We start from the raw sequence: 14,373 nt of genomic DNA, 5'->3' as shown, positions 1-14,373 counted from the left end.
TTTTGTGAAAATATCTCTAAGTTGTTTTTGTGAACTAACAAATTTGATAATAAGACTGTCGTGAGAAACCATCTGGTGCACATAATGAAAGATAATATGTATGCTCATGGATCTGTTGTGAAAAGCAGATTCACTGTCATGTAGAGAGCACTAATATTATCACTGTGAAAAATAGGTGGCTTGGAAACCATGACCCCATTATCTCTAAGAATGGAAAGAATCCAAGTGAGCTATGAAATAGCTAGTGGAGTCCACCACTCTATAATCTACCTTTGCACTTGACTTGGCAACAGTGTTCTGCTTCTTGGCACTCCATGAAATCAAATTTCCCTGAAGAAAAGTGCAAAAACACAGTGAGTTCTGATGAGAGGACACCCAGCCCAATCGGCATCACTGTAGGCATACAAACTCAGGGTATTGTAGGAAAGAATACATAATCCATAATCTATGGTGCTTTTGACATATCTAAGAATTCTCTCATCCACCTGATCATGTTCAGGCTCTACAATACTCCTATAATGAGTGACATCTTCGTACTTATTATCTCCATTTATTCTTTGCATTTTAGTGGCCATAGGGAAAGTTCATAATTTTGCATTCCGTCATTTGAGCACACTCAAGAAGTTCCTTTGTATAATTGACCAGACACAAAAATAGGCCCTGCTTGGCATATACAACTTCTATATCCAAAAAGTAGTGAAACTGTGCCAAATTTTTTTTTTCTTAATTCCTTGATGAATTCTTCGATTAAATGAATACCATATCATCAACATAGACCAAAAGTATTAAAATATTCCTTTTAGAATTAAAAATAAACATGGATGGATCGGACAAGCTACTTGATAACCTATACTAAACAAATGCTTAGCCATTCATACCTCCGTATAACACCTTCTTGAGTTTGCATACATGTTTGGGAAATTCTGGATCACGCCTTCTTGAGTTTGCATACATGTTTGGGAAATTCTGGATCCTGATAATCAGGTGGCCGTTGCGTAAAAACAGTTTCCGGATAAAGACCCATGCAAAAACACATTTTTAACATCAAGCTGACCTATTTCCCAGTCCGTGACAGTTGCCCCAATAAGAATTGTCCTTATGATAGCAGGATAGATAACGGGAGAAAAAGTTTCCCGAAAATTAATGCCTTAAATCTGGTGAAAACCACGAGAAACCATATGAGCTTTTAATCTGTCCAAACTCCCGTAAGTCTTTAGCTTAATTTTGAAAACCCATTGAGACCCCATAATATTCATAGTTGGCTTCCAAGGAACCAAATCCCAAGTTTTACAACCAAGTCTGAGAAACAAGGAATACCATCAAACCGGGTGTCAACATGCATCTCCTAACTAGATCCCAAAGGATATCTCACTTCCAGCTCCCATTCTTCTTTCTCCTTTTTTATTGGCAAGCTGGGGCATAACCCCCATGGCATTCGAACCTAAGACCCCTTGGTTATGAACTAATGATAGTGTGACCCAACCATCCAGCTATATCATTCTACTCTGCGCTCCCATTTTTCTTGCAGACAGCCATTGACAATCACTCACATTTCAGCTTATAACAGTGAAAACTTCTAGAATCAATCTTTATCACCTTGCAATCCACTTGGAGAAATACCAAAAGTACAAGCAGATAACAAATACAAGTGAAAGAAAAATGAACTGAACAACTTCTTCTTAAGCGGGACAACCGCTGGTCTGAAACTCTTTATCACTAAAGCAAACTAACAATACTAATCAAAAGATGGGAAGGGGGGAAAGGAGAAAAAGAAAAAAAAAGGTGAAAATTAATGAACATCCATGTGATGGATGGAGACTTACAGGACTTCCAAAAAAAGAAATGTGTATTTTGTGATCAAACAGGGACGCGCCTTGGCCTTTCTTCAGCAACATTTACTCTGAGAGCTCTCCCGTCCAGAATCTGTCATGCAACAAAAAAACTAGTTCAGTACTGAGTGCTGATGGGATGAGGTAGTTGCTAATTTTCTTGGATGCATCAAGTGTGTGTTCACCTGTCCATCAAGAGCTGCAACCGCATCATCAAGCTCACCCTTTGATGACATTGTGACAAAGCCAAACCCACGTGACCTTCCAGTCTCCCTGTCACAGACAACCCTTGCATCCACAACTTTTCCATGTTCACTAAACACTTGTTCCAGAAGTGCATCATCAGCTTGCCATGGAAGATTCCCAACATATACCCTGAAAGAAGGTTCAAACACACGAGGACGCTCCACCCTGGATCCTCTAGGAGATGCCTTGTTAACTGTCAAGAATCTCCCACTGACTTCCTGTTATAGTCAAAACCCAAATCACAGTAAACATATAAAATCTCAAAGTTGGATTGTTTCAATGGCCCTTATTTTCTTGCAGGAAAAAAAATCCTCTAAAAGGACCAACATAAAACATGGCTAAGTTACTTCTCCTTAAGCACGCCAAACCATTTTAAGAATCAATTACAAGGTCCAGCAGATAGGGCAAAGGCCAAGAAGCTAACAACATCATAGCAATGTTGAACACTATGACTTTGATTTAATAGGAAAAAATAAAGCTCAAACGGACCAAAAGAGAAAATGTTAAAAAACCCTTAGAAAGTTACAGGGAAGTTATCCAAGGTGATGCTTGGAGAAAACACAATGTAATTCAACTCTCTAAAGCCGTTAGATGTTAACTATCCCATCAACTAATGGTACCATTCTTAGACCAGGTCCTTAAAATCTCCATGTAACTCAAGTTTCCTAACCAGTCAAGATAATGCCACCAGATCTGTCCAAATCAGAACATATAAAAAACCTAAATTTCTACAACATCTGACCTTGCTTAAATGCACAAATAGATTAAGTGACCGCTTGTTGGAAATATGGTGCTTATGCTTGTTTACCAAAAACCACTGATTTACAGTCTACTATTCAGAATACCTGTCATTAGCCATTAGATGACCAAGTCAGAATATCTGACAATATTGGGTTTTTAGATGCACCCTCTTGTCTGGAAACTAGCAGACACTGTATTGTATAGAAAGTAGAATATCCCAACTCATCCTATTTTTCTGGCTTAGTGGGTATATCCAAACACCACGTAAATGTGTACAAGAACATAAAAAAATGAAATGAAATCCCACTAAGAGCTTCAATATAGCATATATAAAGGCAAAAATAACAACTTATAATATGGAATGATGTGCATTCTTCATGTTGCAAATTGAAGAGTGACAGATTGCAAGTGAAACATGCAAAGTTGGGACAGAACATTCCAAAAGCTTAGTGATATCACCATGTCTGAATTAGCAAATATGTTTCCCTAGAATAATCATTATAAATGATACACACGAAAATTGAATAGTCCAAGGTAACACAGAAAGAATTTGAAGCATCAGAGCTCAACATGCAAACGGGGACCAAAACTGCCCAATTATCTAATGATATTGCAGTGTCTGAAGAATGTTGTTCCACAAATTGATTATATAGTAAAAATTCAAAAAGAATGTAAAAATTATAGATCTAATAGTTTAAAAAAGTAAAATGAAGATTAATATAAACATGTAACAAGATTAAAGGAAAAGTTTTGGTGTTTCTCCAAGTCAAAACTGAAAATGCACATTGTCATCTTACAGTTCTATGAAAATACTTCTGAGACAGTAGGATTCCGAATTACTATGCAGGAATTGAGAACAAAATAAAACTCGAAAAGTACTACCTAAGAAAAAGAGCTTTGTTATAGGAGAGTCAGGTCTCCCTATTTCTCAGCTTGGAACTTGTATATAAGAAAAATTAAGCATTTAATAACCCATTCGGTAAAGCAAAGTAGGATTAATGATCCCATTAATGCAAGCAACAAAAAGATAATACTACAGTCATATAGAGCAAATTTAAGATTTTAGTGACAGATAATGGTTGGCATGAAATACAATATTTCAGACAAATGCATTAACAGAGGGCACACTCGCCAAACACAAACAAATGAAATCATAAGAAGCAGCAAAATCAAAATCTAGAAACTTTAAACGCCAACATTCATAAATCCATGTTAACTTAATCCATCCTAGGGTATTGCTGAATATGGATTCTACGTTGAAAGGGAAAATATATTATAGGTAATACAGCTAAAAAGTAGTAAGAGTGAAATGGGAAACCATCTTGCCGCGATTTTCATCCATGAAGATTTTGATGAACACAACAATATTGCTAACGATGAAATAACTAAAAGTCGAACAAAGAAGACAATTTGAAGTTCACTTCAAATTTTAAAAATAAGTTTTCATGTTACCAAACCAATTCCCCATAATCTACAAAGTATGTCACTGTAAGCTCACTCAAGTTAACGTACACCCCAATAGAGAAACGTGTCTACACCCTATAGAAATCAGAAGCCTAACTACAATAAGTGTAAGATTTCGGAAAAAACTACATAAAACTTTTACAAGTGCCATACCTGCAAAATAATCTAAACGAACGGGAATATGTAAATGTGTAATTTCCATTCCATAAAAGACACTGACCAACATACATTACACACACTCATAATAGCTAAAAAAAAATCACCCAACATGAGCTTCTAATATACTCCACTGAAATTACCACGTTCAAACGAAGAATGAACCATCAACTTACATAACGGTGAAGCAATTCTACTGCTTTTTCTGCTTCTTCAACTGTGCTCATTGTAACAAAACCGAAACCACGACTCTGATCGGTTTCTCTGTTGTAGATGACCTATGGAATGACACAAACAACTACAATTACCAACAGAAACTGGTAATGTACAAACTAAACGATCATGGAGACGCCAACATCTTCATTAATTTATGTCCCTTTTAAGAAAGAACTAATCAGGAAATCAAAATACATTGTAATTCAGTAGAAAACCGCGCGCCCGCGAGAAAACCATTGGTCAACACACTTACCTCTGCAACCTCCACAATCCCGGCCTTATCGAAGAGCTGGGCCAGCTGCTCGCTGTCCATATCATACGGCAAATTTCCGACGAAGAGCTTCGCCTCTTCCGGGGGCTCCTGGTAGGACTCCTCTTCATACCCGCCTTCCTCACCCGACTCCGCTCCGAATTCGCCGCTCGAGGCTTTGTTCTCGCCTTCCCAGTCGGAAACCCGCGCTTCCGCCTCCTTCCCTTCTTCGCTCCACTCGAATCCTTCCTCAAACTGGGCGGCCCCGTCCTGCTGCTCCTCCTCCTCCTCCTCCTCCTGCTGAGCCCAGTCGGAGGTCCTAGCAACGAGGCTAACTCCATGTTTCTTCTTGTCCTTGAAGGAAACCAACGAAGAGGGCAAGGAAAACTGCACCTTAAGAGAGGCAAAATGGAGAGAAGAGGAGAAAACACGAAGTGGGGTGTTGTATTTCTTGCTGGTTAAGATGGTGGGGAGCGAGGTTAAGTGCCCATCCGCCATAGAGAGGGATTTGAAGACTGAAGTTGCAGACATGGTGGTAATATTTAGGAAGGGAGAAAGGGAGGTGAGAAGGGAGAGGAATAGAGAGACTTTCGGCAGGGAGTGAAGAGGATAAGAGGGGAGTGAAACAGAGGGCAGATTGCCCTATATGAGAGAGAGAGAGAGAGTCCAAAGGGCACCCACTTGGTTGGTTGTTCTCTTCAGACCTAGGTTCGACTCCGGACCAGTTCTCGTGTGTCAACGGGTCGGATCTGGTTTGGACCCAGGTGAGTTCGAATCTGAATCTGACTTTGGTGTGATAATGAATTTATGGATTTGCATTCACATGTATGTAGATACATATTGTGGATTGATCTCTATCAATTCCATATCTTTGTACAATAGATAGTACGGTAGAAAGGTTCATATAGTTTTTCCCACCGTATTATCTCATCTTTTGGGTACATATACCGGGGACTCAATCCAGTCTGCTCATTTCATGCACGTACGGGCTCAGACCCAGGTCTGATCGGATTTGTAATAATAAAAACCATACTTGGGTCTTATAAAGATTACATGAACCAGACCCAGTTTATACCAAATAAAATAATATATTTTTTATCCTTTTTTATTGAAAAAATCAGGAGTTTTAATTGGAACTCGATTTGAACTCGGGTCTGGCATGAAATTTCAGAAACCATACCTGGCTCCATCTGTTCGGACCCTTTGAAAACGACCCAATTTCTAATCAGACCTCTTTCTTTATCATCAAGCCCTGACCCTACAAGGTTTGGCACAGGTCGGGTGCGGGTCAAACCCGGCCAGTTGAAACCCCTACTGGTAGGTGATCTAAAGCCTGGTTGGAGTAGGGCTACGAAACGTGATGAGCCGCTTGTAGCTTGGCTCATGTTCAGCTCCTAAAAAGCTAGGCCGAACTTGTTAAAAGGCTCAACAAGCCGAAAATGAGCAACCAGTATTCAACTCAGTATTCAACTCGGATTGACTCATTCAGGTTCTTAATTATTAATAAATATATTTTATATCATATTGTGTAAATGGTTGAATTGTTGATTTACAAGCAATAAGTTTAAAGTTCAAATCTTATTGGTTATAAATTTGGAATAATTATTTATTTTGTAAATAAACCGGTTCAAGCTTGGCTGAGTTGCTTTAAGGCCTTCGTTCTATAAATTTTTAACTTTGAAAAAATATTTTTAAATCTCATAAAAAAAAAGAAAAAAAAGGTATTTTTAAATGCACTATCTTGTGCTCGCCTCATGAGCTCAAGCTCACACAAAGAAAAACCATGCTTGAACATCTGTTTGGTTCGTTCGGAGTTTATTAACCCTTCGGGGTGTCAATGAGTCGGGTTTGATCTGGACCCAATCCATACCAAATCCTATTGGGTCAGGGTTTAGTAATAAATAAGGTCCAATTAGAATTCAGGTGGGTTTATATATAGAGCCAGGTATGGTTTGTAAAATTTCATATCAGACTTGAGCCTGACCCAAGCTTTGACTAAAATTTATAATTTTTTAATGTAAAAAACTAAAACATAATTATTTTATTGGGTATGGTTCGAGTCTAGTTAATATATAATTCATATAGGATTTGGGTATGGTTTTTTATGGTGGGTTTGATTGGACCCGAGTTTGAATCTAGTACCATCATCTCAAATCAAGTTTGGGATTGGTTTCACTTGAGTTCGAACTAAACCCTACCTGTTGACACTTAGGGCACGTTTGGAAGAGAGAAAAACTCTCATAGGAAAAGAAAGTTTCGCCTATAAGAGTTTTTGATATGAGAAGTATTTAAAAAAAAAAAAATCACTTGTTTGTTTAGCATGAGAAAAACATTGAGAGAAAAGAGGAAGAGGGTGGTGGTAAGATGGATGGGGTGGGTGGGTGTGGTGAGAAGGACGGTGGAGAGTGTAAAAATAAAATTTCTCTTGGTAGGAAACATTTCTTTACTACCTCTCATAGAGGAATGTTCCATATCAAAAAGTCAACTTTTTAGAAAAACTAAAAAAATGGTTTGGAAGGGTAAAAAAACATTCATACAATTTTTTTCATTTTGCATTAGTGAGCTTAAAAATGCTTAAAAGTTTGAGGCGTGAAGCATATTGGAAGCCTAAGATGGAGTAGGCAAAAAGTAACATAAAAACAAATGATAAAGCTTGTGTCTAATTTTTTAAATTCATCTTTAAGCATCTCTTTCATTCAGAGATACTCATCATGTATTGGTCTTATAATAAAAGTAACGTCAGTGAAAGTTTGATTTCGTATTTAACGAATATAAGATTTGGGCAGCATAAAAGAAATCTGTAGTTGGAAGGCCCCCATAACTATGTTTCAAGGAAGCAGATCAGGTCATGCTGAACATGAGTGTTTTTGCATCGTGGCCATCAGGTGATTCGGCAAATACCAATACTCAACTGAATCAGTTTGAATCGGCAAAACATATTTAAAAAATATTACTTGTCAATTACAACATGATACCTGTTAAAATAATAGTAAAATAATATTAGAAAAATAATTTTAAGTATTTTCATATTATTAAAAATAGCCGATTTTCTGAGTAAAACATATCGATTTTTTGCCGATACAATACGTATCGGCCGATATGCACCGATATAGACAACATTGGTTGTTATCGTGATATAAACAAGTATTTGTTTGTTGTATTATTTATTTATATTTTTTATATGTATTATATATATTTATGTATGCCGACATTTTAGTTTTTTTTTTTTTTGAGAAAAACAAAAAATACTTGAAATATTGTGAGGGCTCCCTTCCAGATTTTCTTGAAATGTGAGACCGTACTGAAATCTACCACAGCATCTAAGTCACAAAGATTCGTGGACACCAGGACATAAGATGCGAGTTTGACTGGCAAGCTTGAAATTTTTTCAGAAATTAAGACATGATGACACGAGTTCTTAATTTTTAATTAATAAAAAATATTTTTTGACACATAACAATAAATGTATTTTTACTAAAAAAATATCAAAATCATTAAAATATTGTTCAAAACATTATAACAGTTTTTATACGTGTCGTGTCAGTATCTGAGTGTCCGAATATATGACGTGTCTCTCGACATAACGAGCACAAAACCCCATGGCACGTTGATAGCGCTTCTTGCTCCTGTGCCGCCTGTGAGAGCCACCGACGCAGAGAGAGAGAGAGAGAGAGAGAGAGAGAGAGAGAGAGAGAGAGAGAGAGAGAGTAAATACTAAATAGGAAAGCAAAAGAGAAGGAATAAATTGGCGTGTCGGTGTGATGCCAACATCAGTTGGATGCGGAATCGGAGGCCCTCTTCGGCGTCTGGGTGCGCACTTCCTCTCACCCTCTGCTTCTCCACCATCCTCCTCCTTTTGGTTTTGCACAAAGAAAGCAGCTTCTTCCTCATCGAGGTCGGTTCCTTCCTTCCTCTTCGTCCCGAAAATGGAGGTATTTCTCCGCTTCTTGTTACCTCCATTTTTTTTAGTTTCTTTCTACCGTGTCTTCACTAGTGACTGCACCGATTATTTGGTTCATTGATGGCCTTGTTCATATTCTTTCCTTTCCCTTTGTTTCGCTCAATTATGAAGAGTGAGAACCCACGAATCCTCTGCTCAAACTGGCTGAAGCGACGTCACAGGTTCCAAAACAGGGTTACCAGAAACTCTACTTACATGTGGAGAACTCGTTTGCCCAGAAATGGTTTCCGAAATTGAAAACCTAGGGTTTTTGAAACTTGTGGGAAACTTTTAAAAATGCATGAGAAATTCCTTTTTCATCGAGTGAGAAACTCATTTCACACCGCATGAGAAACCTACTTACTTTATATGGGGAAACCCCTCTTTATTAAGAAACGCGTTTCCCATATGTTTTTTGGACGTTTCCCTTAAATAAGAATTTGAACCCGTCCTCACGGGCTGGGTCACTAACAGAGAAGTAAATAAGTGAAATATACTGTTATGTTTCCTTGAAAATCTAAAAGGAAAAGAAGAAAATCCATAATAAATGAATTAGATAACTCATATTCAATATATGATAGTTATCAACACTAATTTAAATATAGGACTCTTTAGCAAATTAGCACCAAATGTTTATACTTTACTCAAGACTCACGTGAAGCTCAACACACTGAAACAAATTGAGCAAGTGAATATATAACTGAGCTTTAAAATGCATTTCCAGTTTCAACAACATCTAAATGCCATTTCCACGTGGCCAGCAGGGTGGTTGTGAGGGTGCTGAGATGAAGGCACCAGATGTAACGGCATCATTTTTGTTATTTATTGTTTGTATCTAAAATGTAGCATTTAAATACTTTATTTACAATAGTTAATATTTTAGTAAGAGTAAGCTAACTATTCATTCGTTTCTAACCATCTTTATAGTTGTAGTCAATGTAGTCATGTATTTTATAAAAGATAAATTTATTTTAACATGATTAGTAAAGAAGAAACTTTGTGTAAAACTTATAATATTTTTCACACGCACACACACGCATATATATATCATGTTTCCCATTTCACATGGATTTTAGAAAGTCTCATTTCTCACTTATGTTTCCCAATACGTTTCCTGTTTTTGTTTCCTATCCTGGCAACCTTGTTTGAAACTCACCGGTGCACAGTCCCTTGCTGTGAGGCCGAAGCTGAGTGTACTCTCTGTGAACAAGGGGAACCTGGGGTTTTTACACCAATGAGTTCCCGAGAGAGAGAGAGAGAGAGAGAGAGAGAGAGAGAGAGAGAGAGAGAGAGAGAGAGAGAGAGAGAGAGAGAGATCCTAATTTTCTTGAGTTTAGTAATGAAAGATAATTCCACCCCCACCCCAATTGCTTGATCCTTCATTGGCGAGTTAAACAAGAAAAAAATAATATACTAATTAACTAATTTTACAAATTTCAATTATGACCATTAGCTATCAAGTATAAAGTTCAGAACTACCTTGTAGTTGTTAAATTAGCCACCTGAATATGCAAATTTGAAGTAGAGAAGAGGTTGAAATTATGCAAAAGCTGGATGGCAATACCCAATGTTATATTGAAAATTTGGTCAGTAGGCTGATTATATGTTCGCATGTATAATATACTGGTGCCAGAATATATTGGACTTCCATAATGTACTGTTGCCAGAATATATTATGATTTCCTATTTACCAGTAAGCTGCTATGATAAAATTGCTATATTTGCAAAATCTTGTTGGTATTGACATGTTAATCTTATGTTGTTAGATTTCCCTAAATGCCAAATGATGTTTTAGTTGAGTCATGGCTGGAGCAATTTTCTTCTGGAACAAAAGAAGAAAAGCTGCTGAGTTTTAGTATATCCATGAACGTGCTTAATTTTAATTTCATTTGGTTTAGTGAGTCAAGAAGTTCCTTTTCCTGAATAGTTGTCTGACTACAAATAATTAACTGATCTAGACTGTGTTTTGCTTCTTATTCCATATATGTGTTCTATGTGGGTTGACCTGCTGGGAGAAGGGGGATTTTGTCATTGTGGAAATGCAGATTCTGTCATTTGCAAGATCAAAAGAGGGAAATGGAAGTTCTTATTTGCAAGATCCTGGTTCTTTGTTTCATATTCTTGTATGTGCATGGCCATATCTACAAGATCATGTTGTTCTTATTCTTGAACACAGGCTTTCTGCAGTATGATCTTAGATTGATAGTTCATCTTTGTACCTTGAGGGTGATCCATTGAACTATGGGGTTTGGTTTGGACATAATTTATGTTGTTCTCAACAATGCCTACGATAAGAAAGTACATTTATTCCTCATATTTTATTTTATGTTTCCTTAGCAGCTCCAGGCCGGTGGTGATGTTGAAAAGAACAAACAAATGGTGCGAAAATTGCAGTTTTATGGGGTAGTCAAGTCAAAGAGAGTAGCAGAAGTAATAGAGACTATTGACAGAGGATTGTTCGCTCCTCCTGGGAATGATCCTTATCTTGACAGTCCTATGCAAATTGGTTATAATGCAACTATTTCTGCACCTCATATGCATGCTACATGTCTTGAATTGTTGGACCAGCATTTGCAGCCCGGAATGCATGCCTTAGATGTTGGTTCAGGTGCTTTATTTTTATTCCCATCACATGTTTTGCTTGTTTCCTGTCATGGTGTCTTGTTTCATTGTTGTTTTACATTTATTCATTCTTTTGCATGCTACTGTATTGTTGGCATCCTGCTTTTATGTAATATTAGATCTGGTTATTTGTGCTACAAAACCATTTTGTGCACAGAGAATTTTGCCACAGCATGGTCCTAGGTAATGAATGTTCATGCAAACGATGAGTTGAGCATTTGTAGTCTTACGAGTCAGTATGACCTTATGAAGTTTTGGAGTCATCAAAGTCATGGATTCACATTGATCTTCATGAAGCTTACTGTGTGTTTATCCTTGTCCTACATCCATTACTGGTCCTTGTCAAAAGTTGGTCTGAAGGATATTTATGAGATTGTCAACTGTATGCGCCCTAGTGAGCTACTGCTTTTTTGGCAAAGTTGCTGAAGTCACTAATAGTTGCTGTTGTAAGAGATGGGTGATCTTCCATTGGGACACTATGACCATTGTGAACTTCACAAACATTTCTCTACTAATCTTAATGCCATAATTTATGTTCAGTTGATTTTTCTAATGGAGATTGGTATCCAATATTTGAGTTAGATCAACTGTATGTGTGCCAATTGCTGTGGAAAGCTTCAACTTTTCACTTGAGAAAGCATTGGAAGGACCAGTTTGAAATGTGTCCTTGCCTGATTTTAATAGCAGGCATGCTCAATCATCTTAATGTCTACATATTAAGATTTCTACACAATGGATGCTACATTAAGATTTCATCATGAGACTTTTAATTGAAGTCACTGAAACGAAAAGAGATCAAAATTTGTCATTGCCTTATCCTGCATGTGCATTACCTTCATGTCGTTATCCCTAACCATGAGACTATAGAATACCACCCCAGTACGAAAATAGATCAAAATTTGTCATTGCCTTATCCAGAAAATGCATTACCTTCATATTGTTATCCCTAACTATGAAGGTGCTTAACCAATTGGACACTATATATTTAAAGATGCTCATGATCATCTTTATAGAATACCACCCCAGTACAACCTCATAAAAAAATAGAATAGCTTGTACATTTTCTCCCTTGGGACTGAGATTTTGTAAATGGTGCTGTTTGTTCCACTTTGTAGATTCTAATGTAATTTGTTGGCAGGGACTGGTTATTTAACTGCATGCTTTGCTATGATGGTGGGATCTGAAGGTCGTGCTGTAGGTGTGGAGCATATCCCTGAACTGGTGGCTATCTCCATTGAGAACATCAAGAGAAGTGCTGCTGCAACCTTGCTGGTGCAGGGTGCTCTCTCTGTGCATGTTGGAGGTATCGTTTGATTTGAAACAATCTCGTCATGTATCATGCAATGCAATTAAGTAGAGCAACACATGAGCCAAGCCAAGCCTGGGCCAGTCAAGCTTGGCTTGGTACATAATGCATCATGTTAGAGCTCAATCCAAGCTTGAAAAAAGGCGGGCTTAGGCTTGGGTTGGTCAAGTTTGACTAAGCTCAAGATAGGGCCAGCTAAGGTTAAGCTCCTTTTTACATCTTTAGGGCCCGTTTGTGTCGGCCAAAACATTGGAAAAGAACCCCATGTTTCATACCAAAATACGTTTGAAACAAATGGGGCTCTCATGGATTCTTTACCACTGCATCAAACACTTGGTGCCCGCAGGCCGGGATCTTTGGCCCATCATGGACCAGCCTGATAGTCACTCAGGCTGAGTGTGTGCATGTGAGTGCACTCCCCGGCCAGCCCTGTACAATTAGGCCCATGGTAACGGCCAGGCTGTGGGATGGACATCTGGCAATGGCTGATTTGTTAGTGTGTGTGTGTGTGGCCCATGGGCCCAAAGGGCAGGCTGTGGGCCAGGCATCCGGTGATGGGCTGGCCCGTCAATTTGTTATATATTCCTACATCCTTTTGTATATGAATATATTGCATGGCTATACTTACAGATGGTCGGCGAGGGTGGCCAGAATTTGCTCCTTATGATGCCATCCATGTAGGAGCATCGGCACCGGAGATCCCAGCTCCTCTTATTGAGCAGTTGAAGCCTGGTGGGAGAATGGTGATTCCTGTGGGAAATCTCTTCCAGGAATTGAAGGTTGTGGATAAGCGGCTCGATGGTTCTCTTAAAATCCGAAATGAAGCATCTGTGAGTTATGTTCCACTGACCAGTCGTGCAGCTCAGTTGCAGGACTATTGACACACACGGTCTACATTGAAACAGAAAGAAAAACCGTCTGTTTTCTGCATCTTTTGTTTTGGCTAGGACAGTCGAAGGCGAGCAGAAATCTTGTACGGTTCAATGCTGTACATAGTTTGTTGCATATTTTTACTTGCTTGTATAATGAACAGGGTTGATACTTGTATGTAAACTCAATGAATAATGTTTTATTTTAAATATGGATCTGTTGTAAAAATGGGGTCCTGAAGTGGGATTTTCTTAAGGAGCCACCAATTCAGTGCAGGTGTTCACCACGAATTTGATATCAATGACAATCTCCTTAATAAGTGTTTTTGGGTAAATTTAACTGCAGCGCCGGATTTATCAATCTGCATTTCTTCCCCCACAGAATCTGAATACTTTGTTGCCCACATAAGAGACCCATTTATGAGGTAAAATTCAAACACATTTATTAAAACCATTACAAAGCTATGGGGTCTCCTAGACAGTATGGTGTGTGTATGCACATCAAACAACCTATCTAAGATTGTGGGGAGACCCTCAGGGTACACAATATGAAACATGTAGGATATATATTTGCTATTGCCAATTGTATCTACAATCTAGGTAGAAAAATCATAGGTGCAAGTTTTATCCACTCAGTCCGACCTCATGGATGCGTTTAACTTGGTTTGTTTGTCAGATTATATTTTTTGGAAAATAACCATACTATCTTTGTAAAATGGCATGTTGTCTGAAAT

At 38.0% G+C, this 14,373-nt stretch overlaps 2 protein-coding genes across 3 annotated transcripts; one reads left to right on the top strand and one right to left on the bottom strand.

Moving 5' to 3' along the window:
* Positions 1–1,673: 1,673 nt before the first annotated feature.
* On the bottom strand, positions 1,674–5,514 carry LOC149840743 (28 kDa ribonucleoprotein, chloroplastic-like). The gene is made up of 4 exons (XM_090004537.1): positions 4,906–5,514; positions 4,613–4,714; positions 2,015–2,293; positions 1,674–1,923 (listed from the first exon to the last, which is right to left on the bottom strand). Exons 1-4 carry the CDS (start codon positions 5,431–5,433, stop codon positions 1,858–1,860), a joined length of 975 nt encoding a protein of 324 aa, XP_089860663.1. The 5' UTR covers positions 5,434–5,514; the 3' UTR covers positions 1,674–1,857.
* A 3,075-nt stretch (positions 5,515–8,589) lies between these two features.
* Positions 8,590–13,906, top strand: LOC149840742 (protein-L-isoaspartate O-methyltransferase-like). Of its 2 annotated transcripts, none has more exons than XM_090004539.1 (4): positions 8,590–8,834; positions 11,183–11,450; positions 12,603–12,767; positions 13,401–13,906. In XM_090004539.1, exons 1-4 carry the CDS (start codon positions 8,664–8,666, stop codon positions 13,649–13,651), a joined length of 855 nt encoding a protein of 284 aa, XP_089860665.1. In that variant the 5' UTR covers positions 8,590–8,663; the 3' UTR covers positions 13,652–13,906. The 2 variants fall into 2 exon arrangements, with proteins under 2 accessions (XP_089860665.1, XP_089860664.1); XM_090004538.1 differs by having other exon boundaries at positions 11,180–11,450.
* Positions 13,907–14,373: the final 467 nt, after the last annotated feature.

The sequence above is a fragment of the Nuphar pumila genome, chromosome 4 (assembly GCF_984573655.1).
Source record: "Nuphar pumila chromosome 4, dmNupPumi1.hap1.1, whole genome shotgun sequence".
Lineage (NCBI taxonomy): Eukaryota > Viridiplantae > Streptophyta > Magnoliopsida > Nymphaeales > Nymphaeaceae > Nuphar > Nuphar pumila.
This window is presented reverse-complemented; position numbering and strand designations above follow the sequence as displayed.

What these genes read in the sequence shown, in the direction of transcription:
- LOC149840742 (XM_090004538.1), top strand. Translation starts at nt 8,664, where the DNA reads ATGCCAACATCAGTTGGATGCGGAATCGGAGGCCCTCTTCGGCGTCTG. An exon ending in TGCCTTAGATGTTGGTTCAG is followed by an intron (nt 11,451 to 12,602) that starts GTGCTTTATTTT and finishes ATTTGTTGGCAG; the next exon opens with GGACTGGTTATTTAACTGCA. An exon ending in TCTCTCTGTGCATGTTGGAG is followed by an intron (nt 12,768 to 13,400) that starts GTATCGTTTGAT and finishes CTATACTTACAG; the next exon opens with ATGGTCGGCGAGGGTGGCCA.
- LOC149840743 (XM_090004537.1), bottom strand. Translation starts at nt 5,433, where the DNA reads ATGTCTGCAACTTCAGTCTTCAAATCCCTCTCTATGGCGGATGGGCAC. An exon ending in GGATTGTGGAGGTTGCAGAG is followed by an intron (nt 4,715 to 4,905) that starts GTAAGTGTGTTG and finishes GTCATTCCATAG; the next exon opens with GTCATCTACAACAGAGAAAC. An exon ending in TTGCAGCTCTTGATGGACAG is followed by an intron (nt 1,924 to 2,014) that starts GTGAACACACAC and finishes GTTGCATGACAG; the next exon opens with ATTCTGGACGGGAGAGCTCT.